Consider the following 24,606-nt stretch of genomic DNA (forward strand, 5'->3'; position numbering starts at 1 on the left):
GTTATATAGGAGGGCTGGCAGAGGTTAAATCTTATGTTCAGGTATGGAAAAGTTACCATTTTCCCATTCTCTTTATTGTCTTGCTTGGGCCCTGGATTATTCATGTAGTTTGTGAATATAAGGGTTGGTTCCGTAAGGCCAGCAATGGACCTCTGGCCTTTGTGTAGCAAAGGTGAGATCATAGGATGGACGTGGATAATTGAAATGCATCTGAAAATGTATTTAGAATGCTAGTCTTTGGCTTTTAAATATTACACATGGAAAATTGTAAGCAACCAACAAATTATAATCTGCGTTAGAAAAGAATCTTTCTGTGTGAGTTGTACAATTCACTTTATACACAGGCAAATATTTCTTTAAATAATGGGGTGTCCTAATGAGCGGGGCCTGTCCCCTTCTGAGAATCATAGAATCTTAATTAGGAAGGAACTTGGCATTCATCGGGCATAACCTTCCACTTTCTTCTGTAATATTCTATATAAATGGTCATTAATCTTCTGCTTTTGAATACTTCCAGAGATAAGAGACCATTACCTCCCAAAGGACCTTGTTCCATATTTAGAAACTCTATTAGAAATATTCGCCTTGTGCTGTACTGAAATCTTTTATCTTTTTGATTCCCTCATTGGTCCTGAGCATTAATAAAGACCAAATGTAAGTGTATATATCATTGTCTGTTAACTCATGTGCCTGCCCCACTAGACTGTGAGAACCAAGAGGGTAAGGCCTGTAACTTTTATCTCTGTGCCCAGCTTTTCGGACAAAACCTGGTCAAAAGTGGCTCCAAGAAAAGCATGGATTCCATGCTTTGGGGTGACAGAGCAAGTCAACCAGCTGTTTGGAGACTGGCAGATCTCCTATGTAGGAAGCTGATTGTTAAGAGTCAGCCATCAATATTTTCTGTAACCATCATCCTGAATCCCATTTCATAATCTTTCTGATGTTGGTAACAAGCAGGCATCAGGCCTAAGAGAAAAGGAGATAAATCATGACCCTTGACTGGACAGGTGAATCATGAAACAGCCCCTACCCCAGAAGCTTCTCGTTGCTAGCTCGGGATCATCCTCACCCCAGTTGATGGCATGGGGGTGACTTTCTGAGCCAAGTGGGGCAAGATCAAAGCTGGTACGTAGGTAAGGTCTTCTCTGAAAATTGACAAGATATATATTGCTGATTTAAGGCAAACCGTCCAAGGTAGTGACTACTTCGTTTAGAAAATAATCCTTGGGTGCAAGTGAGAGGGCTGCCCCGAACCTCAGCAGCATTGTTGGTGGGGTGTCTTTTTATCCTCAGCAGGAAGCTCCAGTCCCAGTAGGCCTTTTTTTTTTTTTTTTTTTTAATTTTTTTAAAGGTTTTATTTACTTTTGAGAGAGACACAGAGCATGAGCAGGGGAGGGGCAAAGAGAGAGGGAGACACAGAATCTGAAGCAGGCTCCAGGCTCTGAGCTGTCAGCACAGACTCCGATGCGGGGCTCGAACACACGAACTGCGAGATCATGACTTGAGCCAGAGTCAGATGCTCAACTGACTGAGCCACCCGGGTGCCCCCCCACCCACCCCAGTAGGTCTTTAACAGAGGGGTCATGCTTAACATTTGTTCTTCAGGAACAACCAGAAAAAAAACCTCCACTGACAGCTTAGAGGACCCTTGTGTAGACACAATCACAGGGTCCCAGCTTAAAAGTTGGCTACAGAGAAGGAAATTCAACACTGGGGAGCACAGGTTTTGGAATCAGGTAGTTCTGAGTTTTAATTCTGGCTCTGCCATGTATGAGGTGCATACATGACTTGGGGTTAACCTCCCTAAGCCTCAGGTTCCTAGTCTGCATAGTGGGGGTAATAATAGCACCTGTTCCACAGAGTTCTGAGCATTCTATGAAAGAACCACACAAAACACAAGAAACAAAGTGTCCCATCAATAACACCTGTCACACTGCAGGCTATGGGGTCCAGAGGCACCGAAAGCAAGAATTCTGTGTTCAAGTGCAACCCAACAGTGGCAATTTCATTCCGCAGCGGCTGCAGCCCATGCCTCCCTCCTCCTTTTCGGATCTGCTCCACCTCCGTGTCTACTGAATTATACAATCCCGTATCTCATCTCATTTCATTTGGAAAGGGAAAAGTTAAACAGCAGCCTTGGCATTCATTAGATGCCTGATCTTAGGCAAATACTCCTCAACTCCGGGCTTCAATTTATAAATTATCTGTGAGATGGAGGTAATAAAACTTCTCAGTCCACCCCACAGGGCTGTTGCGAGGAGTGAGTGACGGCATGCCGCCATCTACAAAGCTCTACACAAAAATAAGCCCCCCCCCCCAACCCCCCGCCTCCTGCTCCTCTCTCCTCTGTTGAAAGGAGCTGCATGTCTTGAGTGGAGATCGGGGCACAAAGACGCACTCAGTCCTGGTAGCCTGTTGACATGGGGACTTGGAGGCTGGAAATGAATGGGCCCTGTAAACATCAGGAAGACCAATGAGCATTTCACAGGCCACAGAGACAAGCAAGCTGAGTGATCACTATTTGCAAATCTACACTAATTGGTCATTACTGAGAGAAGCATACCAGTCCACTGCGAATTTCCCACAGTTCATTTTTAATCATGCACCAATCTCTCATAAATTTCCTCTTCCCTCTTAGTCCATTCTCTAGCACTAACGGATATAATAAGGGGCCCGCAGGAGTATTTCTGAGAAATGCCATTTCCAACAGCTGTACAAAGCGATTTCTCGGCACCAGATCAGGGAGGCCATCGTGTGTGTCTGCTGAGGGTGCCATCTGACACGCTTCCTGAACTACAGAACACAGCACACGTCCCTTCCCTTCCTATTCTTCCTCCTTTGCTAACATCAGGTAATGGATGGTGTTTTAATGCATTCATGGAAAGACACTCACCTGTCCCCAGGGATGCTCTTGGGACTTTACACGGGGCAGCACAGATGGAGCTGCCTTATTTATGACACTGCAGGGTCACTGGTAGACAAATATCTGGCGGCCCGCCCGTGGCCCAAGGCACAACGGGCCTCACGAATGTGGTGAGCCCTGACAGTGATAAAGAAACCCCTTTCTAATGGCTTTATTACTCTTGGGAACCAGCACTGAGCTTATTGTATATCATCATTTTGCAAATATTTTCATAGGCCAGGCATCACACTAGGCACTGAAGACAGCAGGGTGATGAGAAGCAGACGTGATCTCGGCGCTTTGGAGCCAACTATCTGGGGAAGAGGACATTTACCAGCTTACTACACAAAGGCATGAAAGAGCACACAGGGATGAGTTTACTGAAGAAATGTAGGAGACCCTATGAGAACCTATAACAAAGGAACCCCTATGAGATTATGAAGGCAGGGAAGATTTCTCAACGTAAATGTAGCTTAAGCAAAAGAACACGGAATTAACCAGCAATGGGAAAGAGGAGGCAGGCTGGGGGACAGAGGTTAACAGACAGAAAAATAACCAGTGCAGCGGCCCCCTGGTGGGAGGGAACGAGCAGAGCAGACGTGATAATCTAATGGAGGGAGGCAGGAGCCAGAAAGCCCAAGGAGATGCCACTCAGGACTGTGGTCTTGATCTTAGGAGCACGGGGAAACCATGGAAGGTTTTATCCACAGGAAAGGGGATGGCATGGTTGGGCATGCCGTTGGGAAATCCAACTCACGCTACTGATGGAGAATACATTTGGGGGAGGCGGAGTGAGCAGAGCAGAGGGGAAAAGACTAGTTTGGACAGAGACTGCTGTTGTGTTAGGGAGAGGTCACAAGAGCTCAGAGTGGGATGGTGGCAGGGGAGACGGGAGACCAGCTAGGATGTGGAGTGGACAGACACACGGTGAGGAAGAGGGGCTGTCAAAGACGAACTCTTGGTTCTGGGGGTGCAGCTAAGCAGACAGATAATGGTGCTACAGCCAAGAGATGCTCAGGCTGCAGGGAGTAGGCAGATCACGGTTTAGGGTTTGCAGAGCTGGATTATGCATAAATCATTATTACTGTGATCATCAATTATGGCCAAATTATGTGTACAAAATGGTTTCACACCCATTGTCCTTACAGGATTCGGACAAGAGTCTCATGGGATACAGGATGGTGGGAGATGGGTGCTAACTGGTAGGGAGATAAAATGCAGGTGTTCAGGACCTTGCACAGTGTAGCTGGGAGCAAAGGTCACACTAGAGGACAGGACACTGAAGACAGCATCCTTTGGAACACATCAGATTGTTTTTGTTTTTTGTTTTTATTCCTATTTTTTAAGCCATGGAATCACCAATTCAAATGGATAAAAATCCAGTATATAAAGTAATAAACAACAGGACCACCTGGATTAAAGTGGTCATGGGAGAGTCAGAGCACCAACCCTCCTTCCCCCATCTCGTTCAAGACCTCAGGGAAGCCCTGCGTCCCCAGGAGATTATAGCCCTTGCTATACTCCTTGCCTTACTCCTTCAGTTTCCCAATGGTCCACAGGTTTCCTAACAGGCCATATAATCCAGAGTATTTTAATCCTATGTTGCCTTGGCTGCAAAGGGGAGTGTATGGGGCATTTTCAAGAACTTGCATTTCAGGCACCGCTGGGCTTTCATAGGAATTATCTTGTTCAGGGTCTGACTTGGTGGCCGGCCCTGATCGAGCCAGGGCTCAGGACCCAAATCAGATGGTTCTTCAAAGGCAAGTGAGGATATGAACCTGGGGTTTTGTTCATCTACTTTTGTGTTTTCTTAAAGAGTAGGGTGTACAGGCTTACAAGGGACATGGCACAGGATAGTCCCAAAAAGGAGAACGAAGAAGGAGGCAGGAGCATCCGTGAGCACCAGGCGCTGTGCCTCCCCTCCCGCTGCTTTTCCCCACTGTGTTGGCGCTTAGACCCTGGGAGACAGAGAGGCTTGCTTTCACCTTAATTAGTGCAGCAATTTGCTAAATTCTGTTTTTCCCTTTTAAGAGTGTTAATCAATTTTAGCTCAGAATAGATTGGAATGGCACACAAATTACCACGACAATCCCCAAATGCTAAATTCTGAACATCTCGATCAACCTCAGAGCCTAAAATATGGGAAAATCAGAAACTCCGGCCGGCATCTCTGTGATCTATTTAAAATGTTATGGCTCCGAAATGAAAAGATAATGGCTTTATGAGGTTTGGAACAAGCAATTTGCTCGAATCTGCCTCATGCCTAGGTGTTTAGTCCTTCCCAAGGTGACTGGAGATAGAACATCAACATATTTCTGCAAAGTTACATGTTCCTCTAACAACAGCAATTTGTTAAATCCACAAGCATTACAGGGTACCAACTGTGCACTAGAAATTAGAAAGGAGTAAGACGTGCTCCCCGCCCCCTCCCCCATTAAGAAGGTTCTAAACTAAAGCGGTAGACAGACACCTGAATAGAGAACATCTTCCTCTTTTCTGGAGAGGTCAGGGAAGGTTCTCGGAGGAGGTGCCAATGCCGCAGCGTCCTGCAGGGTGAGGAGGAGTTGTGAAAAGGCAGGTGCAAGGGCAGGCCAGATAGAAGGAACACCATCAGCAAAGGCTCCAACACAGGAGAGCCAGCAGGGACCAGAGGTGGTTTCTTAGAGCGGAGTATGGGACTGGAAGAAGAGTCAAGAGCCAGAAGCAGGACTTCTTAATGAGACCGTGAATCTCAGTCCTGATGCAACAATGTGGCACAACAGATGGATTGTAAGCAAGGAAATGGCATGACCAAATGAGTCTCGTTTGGTGAAACCCTCCAGTCCAACACAGTCTGTGCTATTTATTCAGCATAATCTTTTAAAGCACATTGACACATATTCTCTCATTTTTGCCTATTAATTATCCAATTGAGGTTGATATTATAATCACCTTTTCACTGATGAGAAACAGACAAAGCAAAGGTCTAAGTTATTTGCTTTCTATCTTATGACCAGTAAATGACAACATACGAATTACAACCCGGGCCCATCTGACTCTGAGTTCAGCACTGACCTCACTGGGGAGCAGAATTCTCTAGAACGGCCACCACGGACCTCTTTCAGATGTATACCAGGCCAATGGCCTCCACCTCTAAAGAAAGCCCTGGTGGCCAGAACCGCACAGACCAACATGGATTCTGTGCTGAGGACGTGGTTGCTCTAATGCTTTCCGCAGTCAAATCTGATGCGGGTGGCAAACAACCTTAATTATACTCTGGATGTTTCCAGTTGAAAGCTGAGATTTCCTCCACTGCCAGTCTGCTGAACCACAACCAGGAAAAGCTTCCAGCATGAGGAGCTGAGGGGGCCACCTCTCCCCTCCCGCCTGTACCTTGAGCTCATCCGCATTGTAGAAGTCTACACGTACGGCGGGCACCATCCACGTCTGGAAGAGCGTCGCCAGGATCTGCTCTGCGATGGAGTCGGCGATGAGGTGGAAGTGGAGAGGGTTCCGTCTGTAGGAAGCGGGGAGAAGACGGGTCAGCAGGGAGAGTTCCAGCCATAGAATCACATGCTTACCAATTTCACAGCAGCTGTGAAAGTCAGTCAGGCACGTTACCAACCCAGCGCTAAAAAGGAGAGAAGGCATCTCACGCAACCTCAGGATTTCAGAGAGGGTAAAATCATTGGTAACGCTCCATCCAAGCCAACCACCATACCTGTTACTAGTATATTTGTGTTTCCAGAAATCTTAAGCATATGTAACAATTTGGTCAAACGGTATCTGCATTGGTTTCAGAAGCACATGGACAGAGAAGGGTCTCTGGACTGGCTGAACGCAACTGGGAAGATTCTGAGTTCTGTTTTCTGCTTGCTCCTCTCTAAAAGAAACCTAGGCATCCAAGACGGCATCACCAGGGGCTCCCATCACTGAATGTCAGCTTACCCTCACTTAACATTCCTACAGCTTTTCTTTGTTCCACCTCCATCAACCAGCCATTACTGAGGCAGTACCCAAAATACAAACTAGCATTACACATGGGAAAAGCTTCCGGAGTCAACCAGAAATGGGTTCAAGTCCCAACTGTGGTATTTATTAGTGGGGATTCTGAGCATGTCACTTCTATTTCTTCACTGCTGCTGCTTCATTCTGTAAAACGTTGAGAAACATCTCCTTATCGGGCTACTGTGTCGATAAGTATAATATATGATGCATATCAATAATAAACACAGATAGGACAATAAATAGCAGATATGTTCTCTTGAGAAAGTACCAGGCACAAAGCCATAGTTCAATCCAGGAGGACTACTCTCATAAATACTATCGAGCTAGTAAAAACAGCAGCATAAATTGTAACACCATGCATGAGCACCTTTGGGAAATCTAAAGATGAGAATGACCTGGTCCCCCTGACTTCAAGGAGCTCATAGTCTTTAGAGGGACGGAGGATCCACAATTAAATACAAACACAAGGTGGAACATAACGTTGGTAACAACCACAATAGAACACAATGTTCTATGGGAGTAAAGAAAAAGAAGGGCTAATTCTGACTGGCTCAGGAGTACAAGGAAGAGTTGGGGGAGCAATACCTCAAAAGATAAAGGGGTTTGAAAGGAAGCAAAGGGAGAGGGGGACACAATCCAAGGAGAGTAACAGGAGACTATGGCCAGAGCCGAGGGGCGTGCCAGGAGTATGTGGGGACAAGCGGTTAGCTGGGACCCAAGGGTCAGAGCAAAGGAGGACAAAGTGCAGGAAGTGCAGTGAACGCCCAGTTAAAGAGTCCAGACTTCATCAGTGAGGCGTGGTAGCAACATGACTGATTTCAGCTCTTGGCCCCCCGTGCAGCCTCTCCCCAGCCCTGCTCTAGACCCTCCCTCAGATTCCCATGCTCCCATGCTGTCTTCACCTAGGCCTTTGCATATTTGGTTTGCTCTGTAAGAAACCTTCTTGCATTTGCTCCTTTGATAACTACTTATTGAGCACCTACTACTTACCGGGAAATGAGAAGGATGCTGGGGACAAGGTAAGACACACCATCGCTGCTGTTGGAAATCTCATGGTCTGGCCCTCTCCTCTCCCACCATTCACGCTGCCCAGTCAGCATCTATCTCTTATCCAGCCTTCAGTTCTGAGGTCTACCACCATTTTCTCCTAGAGTCCTTCCCTGACTACCCATGACTGGGTCAGGGGCCTTCCCAACGAAAAGCCATCTTAGTGCCATGTACCCACCCTTAGGTTTTGATCACTTGTTTACCTGTCTAGATCCTCACATGACTGTGAGCTTAGGGAGGTCAAGGATTGTGCCAGTCACGTTCAAGTGGATCACCTTATGATGTAGCTCTGTGCATGGAATGCAGGAAGAGTTCAATAAATGAACTGAATGGATGGATGGGTGATGGAAAGTGGACAGATAAGGGGAACCAAGGTGGACACATCATTTGGAAGACGGGACTAGGTGAATGTGAAATGAGGATCTGAGTAGGACTGAGTCTGGGGAAGAACAATAAGGGAGCTGAATCTAGAGGGATTTTAGGAAAAGAGATCTTAGATATGGGGGGAAATGGAGAAAAAGAAGCAGAAGGGGACACTGAGGTTCCTGGGTTGGTGGTGATATCTCCACGACAGGGGATAGGAGAAGAAAGGTATATTGGAGGAAGATGATGGGTTTGGGATTAGAGGTACCAAGTTTAAGATGAGGGTGGTAAAGCCAGATGGAGCTGAATGGATGAGTCTGGACCCAAAGGCAATTATTATCCAAGGCCAACCCACCATCTACATAACAGGTGCTCAAGGGTGACAAACTGAATAAATGAGTACAAGACCCAATCAGCACTGCAGAATTTCTCCACAGGGACCCATTGCCTGAAAAGTACAAATTTTCCCATAAACTACCTATAGTCAAGGGGAAGGGGCACACCTGCCCTGGAACCTGCCCCAACATTCCCTGGAAGCCCTAAGAAGCTTCCCCATAAGAAGCTACCAGGTGGCCCGAGGGAGGACTGATGCCAGTGGCGGGGGCATGTTTATCAGCCAGTGACTTGCCTGAAGGCCAAGTGAGAGGCAGCTCATCAGAGTCACTGGGAAGACACATGGGTCCATTTAGCCCTCAGTGTTGGCACGGCCACCCCCCCACCCACAGGAGCCACAACGGAGACTTATGCATCCAGAATGGATAAAGGTAAGCCTTTGTAACTGTCAGTTTGCATTTGTATCCACAATAGAGGAACGGCATAATTTTAGACACCGAATGGCAATACCAAACAGACCAACCTACATATGTTTGTTCCAACACGATCACGCTGTCCACACATCTGTATCTCCATGTGCAGCTTGCTCTCCAGGGAATACTCGCCCCTACTTAGAGGTCCCACGAATTCCTGTTCATCCTTCAAACTTCCCTTTTTAAGTCATTTCCTCCAGGACACCTCCTATAAGCCCTCCCTCGACCTTTATCCTGCTAACCTGGCATCTCATACGAAAAACATGACTAACATTCCCAGCACGGCACTACGATACTTATTCAAACATGTGGCTCCTTGTCTCTACTACGAGGCCCCCAAGGACAGAAACCGTGTTTTCACCTCCATCTCCAGTGCCCTGCAGAAAGCCTGGCACGTAACAGGGGCTCAACAAACACTTGTGCAACAGGAAAAGAAAGCCAACGTCCCTCCTTCTAGGCCACCATTAACTTTACCGTAAGAACGGTAACAACAGTCAATGGCAGTCTACATCAGTGCTTCGGAGCTGGGGGCTCTGCTCCAGAATGTCTGGAGTGGAGCCCTGGCTGCCCGAACTGCTAACTGAAGGCCCAGAAGCACATCACTTCATCTTTCTAGGCATCAATCTATTCATCTCCAAATCAAGAATAGTAATGGTAAGTAAACAATACCACACTGTGCAGACTAAGTGACATAATGTATATAATTTTTTTAATGTTTATTTATTTTTGAGACAGAGAGAGAGAGAGAGAGAGAGAGAGAGAGAGAGAGGGAGAGAGAATGAGTGGGGGAGGGGCAGAGAGAGGGAAACGAAGAATCCGCAGCAAGCTCCAGGCTCTGAGCTGTCAGCACAGAGCCTGACACGGGGTTCAAACTCATGAACCACAAGATGGTGACCTGAGCTGAAGTCGGATGCTTAACTGACTGAGTCACCCACGTGACCCAGCATAATGTATATATAAGGTGTTTAGCAAAGTGCCTGGTGTGTAAGATTTCAACGTATGTTAACCCCTGGTATGGTCTGAATGTTGGTGCCCTGCCTGCTCAAATTCCTATGTCAAACCCTAGCCCCTAAGGTGAAGGTGTCAAGACGTGGGGCCTTTGGGCCCTACTCCAAAGCAGGTGAGGGTAGAGTCCCACTGAAAGGGATTAGCGCCCTTAGAAAAGAGGCCCCAGAGAGCTCCCCCTCTCCTTCCATCATAGGATGCAGACAGAAGTCAGCAACGTGTAACCGAAAAGCAGGAAGGCAGGCTCCCCCCAGAGCCAGACCACGCTGGTGCCTGACCCTGGATTCCCAGCCTCCAGGACTGAGAGGAACCAACATCTGTTGTCTATGAGCCCTACCCCGTCTGTGGTATTTTGTTATAACACCCTGAGTGGATGGGGCCACCATTACCAGTGTTAACTCGGGGAACTTATTTTCTCTACTGCTTTACATCACTTTTCAAATGAAGTAATTTCAATAAGTTCCTCCATCCATAAACCCCAAAATGAGTTGAATGAATAAACATGCAACAAAGAGCTGTCAAGCAGTAAGTACAAGTAAGGCATAACGGGGATTTAGGTGACTCAGGAACTGGAACTCTCCTCTCTTCGGGAAGCTATCAGGCTGGCAGAAACAGAGACAGAGAGGACACAGATAACTAAATAAACATTGGAACACGGGTGGGCCGGAACACTGGGCTACCTCACACAACTGCTAAGTTTGGGAACTGCACACCTCCCGGGGAGACATTTGAACGGACAGTAAGTGAAGGGTACCCTTAGAGTTGGGTGGTGAGCAACTGTGCAACTGTACGGGATGGCTCTGCAAGGAGACACAGAAAAGCTACAGGAGTGGAAGAGGCTACTTCTCCATGGTGGAGAATCTAGGATGTTTGCATGGACTGCGTGGCTGTTAAACCAGACATTCAGGTAAGAAAAGATGGGAGGATGAAGGCGTTCTGCAGGGGTGACAGAATCAGGAAAGGGACAGAGGCAGGGAAGTACACAGCATGTCTATGACGGAACAACAGTTTTATCTGGGTTGACCACACTGCTGCATTTGGTGGACACGTCCTGCATGCCAGGAATAGGGAGGATAAAAAGAAAAAATTAAAGTCCTAACGGAAGGCTGAGCCAGCGTGTGTGACCTCTTAAGATCCATGACTTTCATTCTCTAAGAGAAAGAGACCCAGACAAGACTTGGGTGCCGAGCAGGAAGGAGATCAAAGCTGTAATTCGGGACGTTAATCTGGCAACAGAGCAGAGGATGCACCAGCATGGAAAGAGCAATAGGCCCACAGAGGGCACAGAGAGCGCTTGTGTGAGGCCTTCCCCTTACAAGCTCTCACTCTGGTCTATTGCAAGTATCTCCCCAGAACGAAGAATCAATCCAGAGAGACACTTAGCTCATCTTTAGGGCAAAACTAGCTGTTTGCTTGGCCAAAGGGGTCCATGTGCCTCATTAGAAGACTATGAAAATGTTTAATCAGAGGGCACACAAGGGTCCCCTGGACTGGGGACCATGGAGGACCTGGCATTTTGCTGACGATCTCCGCAATCCAACGCAGCTCACCAGCAGCTTGGTCTCACTCCCTGGAGGCAGAATGCCTGGAAAGGCTCTACTGAGCTCCGCCTTCCACACCACCGTGAGAATGTGGGTCCTGTCAACTGCACCTCTCGGCAGCCACAGGACAAGCATGTGAAAACACTGCCCAGACCACTTTGTTTCAAGTTTCTGTGTAAACCAGAATGTTTCCCTTGAGCTTTAATCTATAAATCCAACCATCAACTAGACGGTCCCACCTTCATGCCCACAGACCACTCAGAATCAAGATGGCCTAATTACAACCCTCCTAATACCAGGTTACTACGAGTTTTGTAGACTGTTCAGTACCCGTCTTCCCTCAAGAATGTAAGCTCCATGAGGACAGACATTTGGCTGTGATCCATGGTGCAGCTAGCTCTCAGAACGACACCGGGCATATTAAATAGGGGCCTCTTATACATGTCTGTCTTCCGGGATTCCCTGCCGGGGTTAAAGGCACATCATTCAACGTGGGAGTACTGCTTGGGCTCCTTCCCGGCCCATCTCCCACACCCCCTATCAATTCCATGCCCTGAGAGGCAGCTCAGCCCAGTGGTCAGGAGCCAGATCTCTACAGCCAAATTGCCTGGCTGCTTCTTATCATGGTTTGTCACAAAGTAATGATATGAAGTTGAGCAAGCCACTTAGTCTTAGAGTCTCAGCTTCTTAGGTTGTTATTATCAGATTGACTTAAAATGTATGAAACACTTAGAACAGTGACCCACAAGGAGTAAGGACTTAACACACATTAGCATTTATTAGCCTTTCTGCTCTTTGGTGAGATCTCATCAATATATTCACCCCTTCTCTCATAGGGTCTCTGTGCTGGTTCCCTCCAACAGATCCTCTGTCCTGTAAGCCCTCAACTCCCTCCAAAATGATCACACAACCCCCTGTTCACTGTACGATGAGTCGCGTCCAGCCTCCTGCTTGGAGCTAGCAGGACCTTTGATAATCTCACCCTGTCCACCTCTCCAAGCTCACGTCTTCCTACTCCCTCCTCAAACCTGCATTCCAATCATTCTCTTCCCCAGACCTGCATGTGACCAATTCCTCTCCCTCTTCAGGAATAAAGAGTGACCTGCTCAGGGAGGCCCTTCATGGCCATTCCCTCCAAAGTGCCCCCTCCCTCCCCTATGGCTCTCCACCACATTGCTTCTTCCTAGCACTTCTTTTTATTTTTATTGTTTAAAAAAATTTTTTAATGTTTTATTTTTGAGAGACAGAGAGACAAAGTATGAGCAGGGGAGCGGCAGGGAGAGAGGGTGACACAGAATCCCAAGCATGTTCCAGGCTCCGAGCTGTCAGCACAGAGCCCGATGAGGGGCTCGAACTCACAAACTGTGAGATCACAGCCTGAACTGAAGCAGGATGCCTAACCGACTGAGCCACCCAAGCGCCCCATCTTCCTAGCACTGCTTAGCACTGGAAATCTCTACATTCATCTTCAGGTCTACCTCCTGCCCACCACTAGAATGTGAGCTGTGTAGGGTGGAGTTTCGCTATTTCACAACACACCGCCCTCATTTTCTCTCTGTACAAACCCAGTGCTAAGCGAGTGCCTAGTTGTGGGTACAGATTAATCACATTTTCCTGCAGGCTTGTGTGCTTGCTGTCTCTCTTCCTTAACCACGTTCATGTTCCCTCCCTACCTGCGCTTCTAGCCTTCTGTGGTCAAGTTTCAGCACCACTGCTCCGGGGAAGCTATTCCACTAGATCAGATGCCCTCCTTTGTGCTTCTCATGGACGCCGGGGCTCAAAACACATGTGACCGCAATAATCTACTGACACTCACTTCTCTGTTTCCTGCTAGATGGAGTCTAGGCACTGGGATTGTATTTTGTGAATAATCTTATCCTCAGAGTTTCAATAGCCCCGTAGATGTAACATCCAGTACCTGTTTATTGAAAGAATAAATAAACAGACAATAATTACCAAAGAGATCCAAATGTTCTCACGGTTTGACACAGTTACCTGGATGTTACAAGTAGAGGCACTTATAAGAAAATGATGGAGTAAATCTTTTAGCATTGGGTTATAGAATGGTTTCTTTTTCTTTTTTTAATTTTGTTTTCATGTTTATTTATTTATTTTGAAATTTTTTTTATGTTTTTATTTATTTTTGAGACAGAGAGAGAGCATGAGCAGGAGAGGAGCAGAGAGAGAGGGAGACACAGAATCTGAAGCAGGCTCCAGGCTCTGAACTCTCAGCACAGAGCCCAATGCGGGGCTTGAACTCACAAACTGTGAGATCATGACCTGAGCCGAAGTCGGATGCCCACTCGACTGAGCCACCCAGGTGCCCGTCATGTTTATTTATTTATTTTGAGAGACAGAGACAGAGCGCAAGCAGGGGAGGGGCAGTGACAGAGGGAGAGAGAGAGAATCCCAAGCAGGATTGGATTGGGGCTCAATGTTGCAAATCACAAGATCTTGACCTGAGCCAAAATCAAGAGCTGGATGCTTAACAGACTGAGCCACCTAGGCGTTCCAGGGAATGGTTTCTTTGACACAAAATCCAAAGCACAATCAACAAAAGAAAAAATGAACTGGTTTTCGTCAGAATTTAAAACATCTGTGTTTCACAGGACACCATCAAGAAACTAGAAAAGATAATCTCAGAATGGGAGTAAAAATTTGCAAAGCTTTTCATAAAGGACCTGTAGTCATAATATATAAAGATCTTCTACAACTCAAACACTAAGCAAGCTGATCAAAAACTGAGTGAAGGATCTGAACAGCTATTTCTCACAGAGGAGATACGATGGCCAACGAGCACAAGGAAAGATACTCCACATCGTCAGTCACCAGGAGATGGCAATCAAAACCACAAAATACCAGTTCACAGCCACTAACATGGCTCAAACAATAATAATGAAAAAAAAAGGACAATAACAAGCGTCGGTGAGGATGTGGGGAGACTGGAGCCCTCATTTGTTAGTAGAGAGATGATGTTAGTGAGAGATGGTGTAGCTGCTTTGGACACAGGTTCTTGGAGTTTCTCTAAATATTAAGCATAAAAAGTTACCACCACTGAGCTCCACAGCAGTCCTACTCCTAGTTATACACAAAACCCGTGTTCACACAAAAGCATGCACACAAACCTTTGTAGTAGCATGATCCGTAACAGTCACGAAGCGGAAACAACCTTGATGGCCACCAAGTGATGAACGGACTAACAAAACGTGCTCGAGCCACGCAGTGGAATGTTACTGGCAATGAAGCGCAATAAAGCACAGACACGGGCCACAACACGGATGGAAACATGATGCCAAGGGAAAAAAGCCACTCACGAAAGACTAAATAGTAGAAGGTCCCATTTCTACAAAATGTCCAGAACAAATACATCCACGGGAACAGAAAGACAAGTGGCCACTGGGGGATGGAAGAAGGGGAAACAGGGCAAGACTGTGCATGGGTACAAGGGCTTCTGAGGGTATAGAAATGGTCTAATATTAGGAAGCAGCGATGGATGGACAACTCTGAATATTAAAAACCAACAAGCAGGCTGTACACATTTAAGGAGTGAACGCTATAGTATGTGAATCAAATCCCAATACTTATTCATTTGCTTGTGATGGGATGTGACCTGTGGGTTTGGGGGAGGAAAGTAGACCCGGTCCGCTCGGCGGTCTCTGGCTTCCTTCCTCAGGGAGCCGTGTTGTACAATAAACGGTCCACCACATGGGGAAGGCCAGCCTCTGACTGGGAAGGAAACTCAACTGGTTGGGACAAAAAAGAGCCCAATTGTGCCCACATTTGAAAGAACATCCCACAGCCCAGAGCAAACTGCACTAAAGGTGGCATTTCAATCTCCAGGTGTGACTTCTGAGTCTTACTTTACTTTCAGTTCCTAGCTCAGGAAGGCGTGAACTCGTTGTGTGTATGTGTGTGTGTTTAATGTTTGTTTTTGAGAGACACAGAGACGGAGCACACGCGGGGGAGGGGCAGAGAGAGACACACACAGAATCTGAAGCAGGCTCCAGGCTCTGAGCTGTCAGCACAGAGCCCGACGCAGGGCTCGAACCCATGAACCAGGAGATCGTGATCTGAGCCCAAGTGGGACACTTAACCGACTGAGCCACCCGGGGGGCCCCAAGGAATAGTTTTAATGATACAGCACCTTCAAATTCCAAAATCAGCCAAAGGCCGAGAGCCTGCCACCTATTCTCTTTTGTTCAGTGGGAGATTAGCAAGAGTTAGACAGATGTTAACGACACATTCACACCAACAGAACTTTACCAAGGGAAGGATAAGCACTTATCCAGAATTTCTTACTATTCACACGCACACACACACAAAGATAATTTCCTCGATAGATGATTCATTGTTATTTAATTTTATTTCTGTACAACATCTAAAACAGTCTTTTATACCAGCCGCCAATTATATATGCATTTGGGGAGCATTGCTTTGAGCCCATGAGAAAAGGCTTCTATGTGAACAGGCCAGAATATCTTAATATAGAACGGGTCCCATGTAGCTTGCTGGAGGCCTGAATGACACAGACGTTAAGTCTGGTCTATATTCAGACCAGATCACGCTTTGACAACAAAGAAAGAAGGAAGTGCATGTTTTATCTTCAGCAGAGCCTGCGGACTTCGCTTATAATGAGCAATGCTCCTGCCGCCTCTGATTTCCTTAACTGCTCCCCTGGTCCAGGTTGGGATGCCGTAAATATGGTAGTACAAAGAGCAAAGATGATTAAACCCCAGCTTTCTCCCTGCCTTTCCTTTCTTATCTTGTCAGGAATGTGCCACAGCCCCTACAAGGCAATCTAGGGTCTGCTTTTATTAAAATACACAGGGACATCTGAGCTGAAATAATCCTTAATTATTAAGTTTACAATGGAATGGCAATTTTTAGAAAAAGAAAGAGCCTGTGACAGCGGCCCCAATGCTCAGTGAATCTGTGACACTTGGAGATTTAATACAACTTATTGCAGAAAAACACAGCCGCCAGAATGAGGGTTTCTCAGTGTGCGTTCCCAGTTAGAAGGAAGAGAGGTAGCACTGATCATGTGGGAGGGTTCAAGGACAAGTCAGCATCACATCAGAAGAGCTCTCCGTGGGAGAAATACAGAGCAACTTTCCAAAAACAAACAAACAAAAAGGCCTCATGGATTCCAGGCTTTGGCACAACCAAAGTTAGAATCCCAGGAGCATCATTTACTCACCTGTGACCTTGAACAAGCTATTTAACCTCTGTGAGCCCCAGTTTCCTCATCCGTTTGTGGGGACAGTGGCATCTACTGTACCGGGTTGGGATGAAGGTCAAATACAATGGCCTATGTGATGCCCGGTATCTGAACTACACACATCACTTTTCTTTGGCACATGTACGTGCATGACCAAATAGCATAGGTATCCTACCCGTTCGAAGATATCACATGACCATAGCACTTTCTCTTTTCCCTAAGTTTACTGAGGTTGAGTTGACAAAAACTGTATATATTTAAGGTATACATTAAATATATTACGAACGTTTAAGGTGATGTTTTTACATATGTGTGGAATGTGAAATAATCACCACAATCAAGCTAATTAAGTTAACCATCACCTCACAGTTACCACTTCCTTTCCTCCGTGCTTTTTTCTTAAGTTTTACAAGAACACTAATGTCCAAGCCTTTAAAACCACTATTTATTTTATACTCAGCACCTCAAAAATACATACTTCAGTGGAGGGATGAAAGGGTGATTACAGAGATCATAGTAGCAATAACAATGTCCACAAGGTCACCCAAAATGATGATTAAAAACAGAAAGAATAATGATATTCAAAATAGTAACCCCCCCCCCCCCCCCCCCCGCCACCCCAGTTGAGGGCTCAGACTCTGAAGCTAGACTGACTGGGTACCAACCCATATCTGAGCATCCTGCGACTCTGAGCTAGGACTTAACATGAATTCTCAGCTTCCTCATCTCTAAAAGGGGTGATAACAGTACCCACCTCCTGGAGTCACAGGAACATTAAATGCATTAATATCTGAAAAACACTTAGAGCAGAGCCTGATATAGAGTGAGAGCTACATTTATATTTGTTCAATAAACAGAATACAGGGGTGCCTGAGTGGCTCAGTGGTTAAGTGCCCATCCCTTGATTTCAGCTCGTCATGATCCCAGTGTCGTGGGATCGAGCCCCATGCCAGGCTCCATCTGAGCTTAGGGTTCTCCCTCTCTCCCGTTCTGTCCCTCTCCCCAGCTCCCATGCTCTCTCTCTCTGTCTCTCAAAAAAAAAAAAAAAAAAAAAAAACACAGAAGTGTTTCACATAGATTATCTCTGTTGACAGTCAAGCAGGGCTATAAGAAAGGTTACAGAACAAGCCAAAGCTCTAAGTACAGAGACTTCACTAGGGTCACCTGGCTCATAGATGGCAAGACCAAAATCAGAACCTACTTCTGTTTGTTTTGTTTTATTCAAATCCTATGTTCTTCCCTTCACAAGCTAGACTCTACTTGTATAATAAGCTTAAGCTTGAATAAGCAATAACACAATTAGAGACGGATACTTGGCACAAATAGGCTGTTTTACCCTCCATGTTCTTCAGGGGCACGAGTGAAGTTAAAAAAAAAACAAAAAACAAAACAAAAACAAAAATCCAGCTGCTTGATATGCAAAGTAAGGGAAATCACCCAGCTTCTTCCTGCCAACAGGACTATACAGTGTAAGAATCAGTAGATCATTCCAGCAAACAAATATTAAATTTTTACAAGCTGGCCCACCTTCCTGCCCAGGAGGTAAACATTTAGCTACTAAGTAATTTCCGCCCCCCCCCCCCCGCTCTGCTCACTAAAAGCTTAGCTTCCTTGAAGAACAGCTACACTTCCCAGTTTATTTGCAAATGGGATTGGAGTTACAGGCCCCCAATTTCCTTTAAAAGCCCTTCCATGGACACATATTGTGCTATTCTCTATGAGATAAACCCTTGTTCACATGTATTTTGTATTCATTCTTTCTCATCCACCTTTTTTCTTTGCACAATGAGATGACCCAAAATACACGTAAAGAGAAAACAAAAACAATATCACCTTTATTTCTACCTCTCCAAACACATGAAAAATGCCATTTTTAAACAAAGTCTCTGCTACTCTTTCTCCTACCAGTGTTTTGAGAATATTTGTGCACATCTGCACACATGTGACACATATGTGCTTGTATTTATACCGCAGAATGATATTATGCACATGTTTTGAACTGTCTTATCACTTATTTTATATCATAAAATACAATTTGTCCACCAACTGAGAACATGGGTTACTATATAAAAGAGCGATCCACTATTTAGTCTTATTGTTTTTAAGAATGATTCAAATTAAAAAAAAGATTTAGTGTTTAGTTATTTTTGAGAGAGAGACAGAGACAGAGCGTGAGTGGGGGAGGAGCAGAGAGAGGAGCACAGAATCTGAAGCAGGCTCCAGGCTCTGAGCTGTCAGCACAGAGCCCAACGCAAGGCTCGAACTCACAAAAAGTGAGATCATGACCTGAGCCGAGGTTGGATGCTTAACTAAGCCACCCAAGCACCCCAGTATGATTCAAATTTTTATCATTATAAGCAGTATGTCATAAAAGTGTTTTCTATAATCAGGATTATCCTTTTTTTTAAAAAAAAAGATTTCTTAAATATTTTGATTTTTTTAAATGTTTATTTTTGAAAAAGAGAGAGAGACAGAGACAGAGACAGAGACAGAGACAGAGACAGAGACAGAATCTGAAGCAGGCTCCAGGCTCTGAGCTGTCAGCACAGAGCCTGATGCGGGGCTCAAACTCACAAACTGTGAGATCATGACCTAAGCCGAAGTGAGACACTCAACTGACTGAGACACCCAGGTGCCCCTTAAATATTTATTTTTGAGAGGGAGGTAAGGAAGGAAAGAGAGAGAGGGAGAGAGAATCCCAAGCAAGCTCTGTGCTGTCAGAGCAGAGCCCGATGCAGGGCTCGAACTCATGAACTGTAAGATCATGACTTGAGCTGAGATCAAGAGTTGGATGCTTAACCAATTGAGTCATCCAGGCCGCCCAGGATTATCCTCTTAAGACAGAGTCTCTGAAGTCGTCATATAGGGTCAAGGTCTTGGGCATAACACCATAAAATTTCTTTCCAAAAAGGTTATAGCAATTTCTGGTTCTGGTAGGAGTATATAGGAGTGCCTATATCACTCTTTTACTCTCTTTTAAAGTCTACTATGTCAACTGTCACCAGGCATACTGCAGAAGTAAAATTGATTTGATGTAACAAAGCAAGCCTTAAATGAAAATCTGCTGAAAGTCTTGTCTGGAAAATAAATCTAATTGCTGTAATTAACAGAGAAAGCCAAAAGAAGCATCCTACACCACTATTATTACATTATTATTAACACTAGAAAGGTACTTCATTTGCCAAAGTATTTTATAACCATGTATTGGTTAATCCCCATAACGTGCTTCGGAAGCAGTGAAGCTATTTATAGCTGGACTTTCTGAGCTGAAAGTCTTTCAAAAGTCCTTTTGTCTTGGTATCTTCAGTCATTATCACCAGCACATCAATCCACAGACATTCTCATTTGTAGAATTTCAAGGATGGGAGGGATTTAAGTGGTCATCTGGGTGAAGATCAAGTCCTCACTGACGTGGGGTGCAGAATTTTCCTAACGCATACTAAGAATTTGCTTTCTTCTCAAATCCCCAGGCCGCCACCAAAGCACGGCATGCCATTGGCAGCCAATTATAAATCTATTGCTATTTTTAAATGTAACATCTTTGTGCTGCGCAGTTACTGTAGGAGTAAAAGTTTACACTCAATGGGATTCCTTAGGGTTTCGGCAACTACTGGAATTATTTGATTTGTAGCGAAGCTGTTCAGCAACTACTGGAATTATTTGATTTGTAGCGAAGCACCAGCGATAATATTTACACCCAGCAACACAAAACATTTTTATGGCTTTAACATGAGCCATAATTGAGAGGCAGCACATTTGACTGTCTGTAATCATGCGAATACTCTTCTCTTAACAGGGGGGCTTTTCCCCCCAATCAGGGAGGGACCCAAGTTTTTTACTGGTGACAAGAAACCAACACAAAAAGGCTGAGAACCACTCATCTAATTCAGTGCTTATGGGACAAAATGCCCGGTTTCAAGCAGATGAAGGATGAAGAACCACAAGGAGTCTCAAACAACGCACAGGAGTGATGGTGGTGTAGAAACGGTATCTCACTTTAAGTCAGAAGACATGAGGTGGAGCCCCACTTGGGGCTTTATTGGTATCTTTATTTGGTATTCCCATTTCCTCCTGAGAGGAGCAACTGAAATCCCAATACCAACCTGGCAGAGGTAAGAGGAGGGAACGGAGAGCCCCTCCCATCAGCCGACCGCATTCTCTACTTGTTGGTTACCCAGTGCTCCCCCTTCCCCACTCCAGGGCAGGGACTGAGCAGGGAGGAAGGCAGGGAATCTCCTGCTCCTGGGTGCAGATCAGGGAATCTGACATTTTGTGGGCCTGCTACCTGACTACAGGCACATCAGGGCACCCACCAAAAGACCCGCCCAGGTGAGTTCAGTTTAAACAGTTGAGCTAATAAATTTTGTCTTCAATCTAATAAATATCGGGGTGAACTGATTCACAGCAAAAGGTAAGTAACCTAAGCATGAAAGTCTAAAGGGTTAAAATGACCTGCTGAAAATCACTCAGCTGTAGAGTGGCATGAATGTGTAGCTGAACCAGGTCTGAGCTGGATCTATTAGTTAACTGGTTGAATAAATTTATCTTCAGGTTATTTATTAATGAAGTTCCCCAGATTCACTTGTTAAACCAGTAAACATTCATGGAGCACCTAATACATGTGAAGTCCTTTGCTAAGATACTGAGAATACAGAAATATAAGGCATGGTTGCTGTCCCCAGAAGTCCCATATTCGACTACAAAAGACAACATGAATACAGAAATAAAATACAATGTACTAAGTCCAGTAACAGAAAGATGCACAGGGTATTATGGGCTGGGAGAAGGGGAGCCCCAGCCCAGACTAACAGGTACAGGTGGGCCTCTTGTTAGAAGGATAAGGAGGGGCACCTGGGTGGCTAGGTTGGTTAAAGCGGCCGACTTCAGCTCAGGTCACAATCTCATGGTTCATGAGTTCGGGCCCCGCATTGAGCTCTGTGCCAACAGCTCAGAGCCTGGAGCCTTCTTCGGATTCTGTGTTTCCCTCTCTCTGCTCCTCTCCTGATCTCTCTCTCTCTCTCTCTGTCTCTCTCTCAAAATTAAGTAAATGTTAAAAAAAAATTTTTTTTTAAAAGAAAAAGAAAAAGAAGGATAAGAAATTTGCCAGGCTGGGAGGAGGAAGAGGCTGGAGGAGGTGAGAAATGGACAAATAGACAACAGGCAGGGAGAGGGTGGGAATTCAAGCAGGTCAATGTTTCTGGAGAGTGAAGTATCAGCAAGGGGAGGAGACAGAATCACATCAGGTCCTGATGGTCTAGACAGACCCCGGTGAAGAGGTTTAATTCTCTCCCGTCCACAAGGAGGAGCCAAGAAAAGGTTTGAAGAAATCAGATTTGCCTTTTTAAAGTATCACCTGGCGTTGGAGAGGCTGGATCTTTTGGGACTGGGAGGCCAAGTGCAGGAGGGAGATTATGCAGACCTCAGCACTGACAGCTAGAGTCGGGCATTAACGTGACGTTGATCTCTGTTCAGGTGAGATCTAAGAGCTTCTCGTGATCATTCACACTACCCAGAACCTTCTGCATCTTGGCCACAGCCATGAATAAGCTTTATCTAAACCCTGAGTAAGAATGTTAGAACAGAGCCAAGGATACTGGCTAGAACTACAAACTCAATTCTGGATACACCTTGAATAGGTCTATCAATCTATCAATCAATCAAAATAGTGGAAAAAAAAAAACAAACACAAGAAAAGTCCTGTAAAAAAGTAGAAGCAAATGGCAGGAGTTTAAGTTGGATAAGAGAGGACTTAGGAGAAGCAGAATCACTTCCAGGTGGAGGAGAAACCTGTCCTTTGTGTGGCTAGTTCTACGGGGATCCACAAGGACCCACACACATTATCTACGGGTTGGAAAATTTCAGTTTAATATAAGGCAGGACTTTCCAATTGTTAGAAATGCCCAGATATGGGACAGGCTACAACTGGAATACAGCAAGCAACCTCTGTGAGCTAACTAGGGCTGCCATAACAAAATACCACAGACTGGGAGTGCTTAAACGAAATAAACTTATTTTCTATGGTTCTGGAAGCTGGAAGTCCAAGATCAAGGTGCTGGCAAGGCTGGTTTCTCCTGAGGCCCCTCTCCTGGGTTTGTACATGGGGGGGGGTCTTCTCCATGTGTCCTCACAGGGTCTTCCCTCTGCATAAGTCTGTCTCCCAATCTCCTCTTAGTAGGACACCAGTCATACTGGATTAGGGTCCATTCATATTGCCTCAATTTAACTGAATTGCCTCTTTAGAGGCCAATCTCCAAATACAGCTCACGTTCTGGGGGAGTAGGGGCTAGGGCTCCAGCAGGTTAGGTTTTAGGGGGACACAATTCAGTCCATAACACAACCTGTCAACAGGGATGTGTAAACAGAGAGGTCTGGTGACTGTCGGGAGAGGAAGCCAATGAAGAAATGGAAGTCTCAAATCTGAAGTGTCCTTGAAGGTCCCTTTAGGTCTAAGAGCTATAATCCTAAACGTTGTGGGACAGCACCTAACTGCTCCCGTTAAACATTATTAACACAATAATCTCCCCAGGGTTTCAGACAAAAAGCATATTTTCACAGCAGCTTCAGTGATTGATGAGAAATGCTGCCCTTCTTTAACTCTCTCCAGAGGAAGTGTGCAGGCAGGCAGCGACATGGATGGATCACACGCATGAGCCACGCGCCCCGGCCCCACGCACAAGCCCGCAGAGAACAATGGCCGCGCTTACCTGTGAAACAGGACAGACTTGACCAAGGTGACGACATCGCGGCTGGCGTTATATCCGGCACAGACAATAGCAACGTGGATTGTCTGGGAAGCAAAGAAAACCGGGCGAGCAGTTAAACAGATGGAAGAGGGCCTTCCTGGTGTTCCAGACCACATGAAAAATAAAAACCACCCTCATTTCTTGTTGGGATCATTAGAAAACAAAGGGCATAGTCTGCAGCTGTGGAAAATAACTTGAGAGAGTTTTATTAAGGCCTTTTTAATTGGTTTATGGAGCTATCATCATTTGGAAACCATTAAGGCTCTTTTCAATTACATTTTGGGGACGAGAGAAAGGGCAATCGGCTCACATAGGCAAACAGTGCGTCCCCTGCCCCCAAGCTGGGGGACAATGACAACTGGTCACATGAGAGAAGAAAGAAATACACCCTGAAAGGAAGCAGTGACAATCAGGGATCTCAGACTGAGAAGTGATGGCTCAGAGCTGGGAAATGTTCTCGCAAGATGACTCAGGTTAGGGGAGCCTGACCAGGCAAAGACACCAATGAACATCTATAAGGGCGCCAGCTGGGACATCGTTCCAAGAACTCAAGACAGGAGAAGTGAAGGGGACTTTATGGGGCATCTCATCTGAGCAGTTAAGAGCTCGGGCTCCGGAAAGGAATCCTGGCTTCCTCCTTTAGCCCAGGGTGACCCTGGGAAAGGTGTGGCATCTCACAGTCACACAAGGGCCATGACGCACGTCCTGCAGGAGGTCATGGAGCACATAAGGGAACAATACCAAGAATAGAATAAATATGGCGCTTGGCACACAGCCTTCCGATCATAGCGATGATGTTCTCTGGAGCTGGGCTTCCCAAATGGGGTCCCCTTGGCACCCTGGTGTGCTGTCAGTGACTTACAGGGGACAAAGTCACTCATGTCCTGAAGCGAGGTCTTAAGGCTTACCAGGCAGGGCTGGCCCCTCAGGCACGGCTACCCTGTGTGCTGTAGCAACTTGACAAAGACTGGGAAACCCTGTTCTAGGGCAGCCC

At 45.8% G+C, this 24,606-nt stretch overlaps 1 protein-coding gene across 1 annotated transcript in view; it reads right to left on the reverse strand.

Annotated features, from left to right (window-relative positions):
- LARGE1 (LARGE xylosyl- and glucuronyltransferase 1) overlaps window positions 1-24,606 on the reverse strand; it is a 539,877-nt gene that overhangs the window by 254,928 nt on the left and 260,343 nt on the right. The window contains exons 4-5 of the mRNA XM_042947656.1: window positions 23,574-23,656; window positions 6,275-6,398 (exon numbers count right to left, since the gene is read on the reverse strand). Of these exons, the coding sequence (XP_042803590.1) occupies window positions 6,275-6,398; window positions 23,574-23,656 (207 nt within the window). The remainder of the gene's footprint in view (window positions 1-6,274; window positions 6,399-23,573; window positions 23,657-24,606) is intronic.

The sequence above is a fragment of the Panthera leo genome, chromosome B4 (assembly GCF_018350215.1).
Source record: "Panthera leo isolate Ple1 chromosome B4, P.leo_Ple1_pat1.1, whole genome shotgun sequence".
In the NCBI taxonomy this organism is placed as follows: Eukaryota; Metazoa; Chordata; class Mammalia; order Carnivora; family Felidae; genus Panthera; species Panthera leo.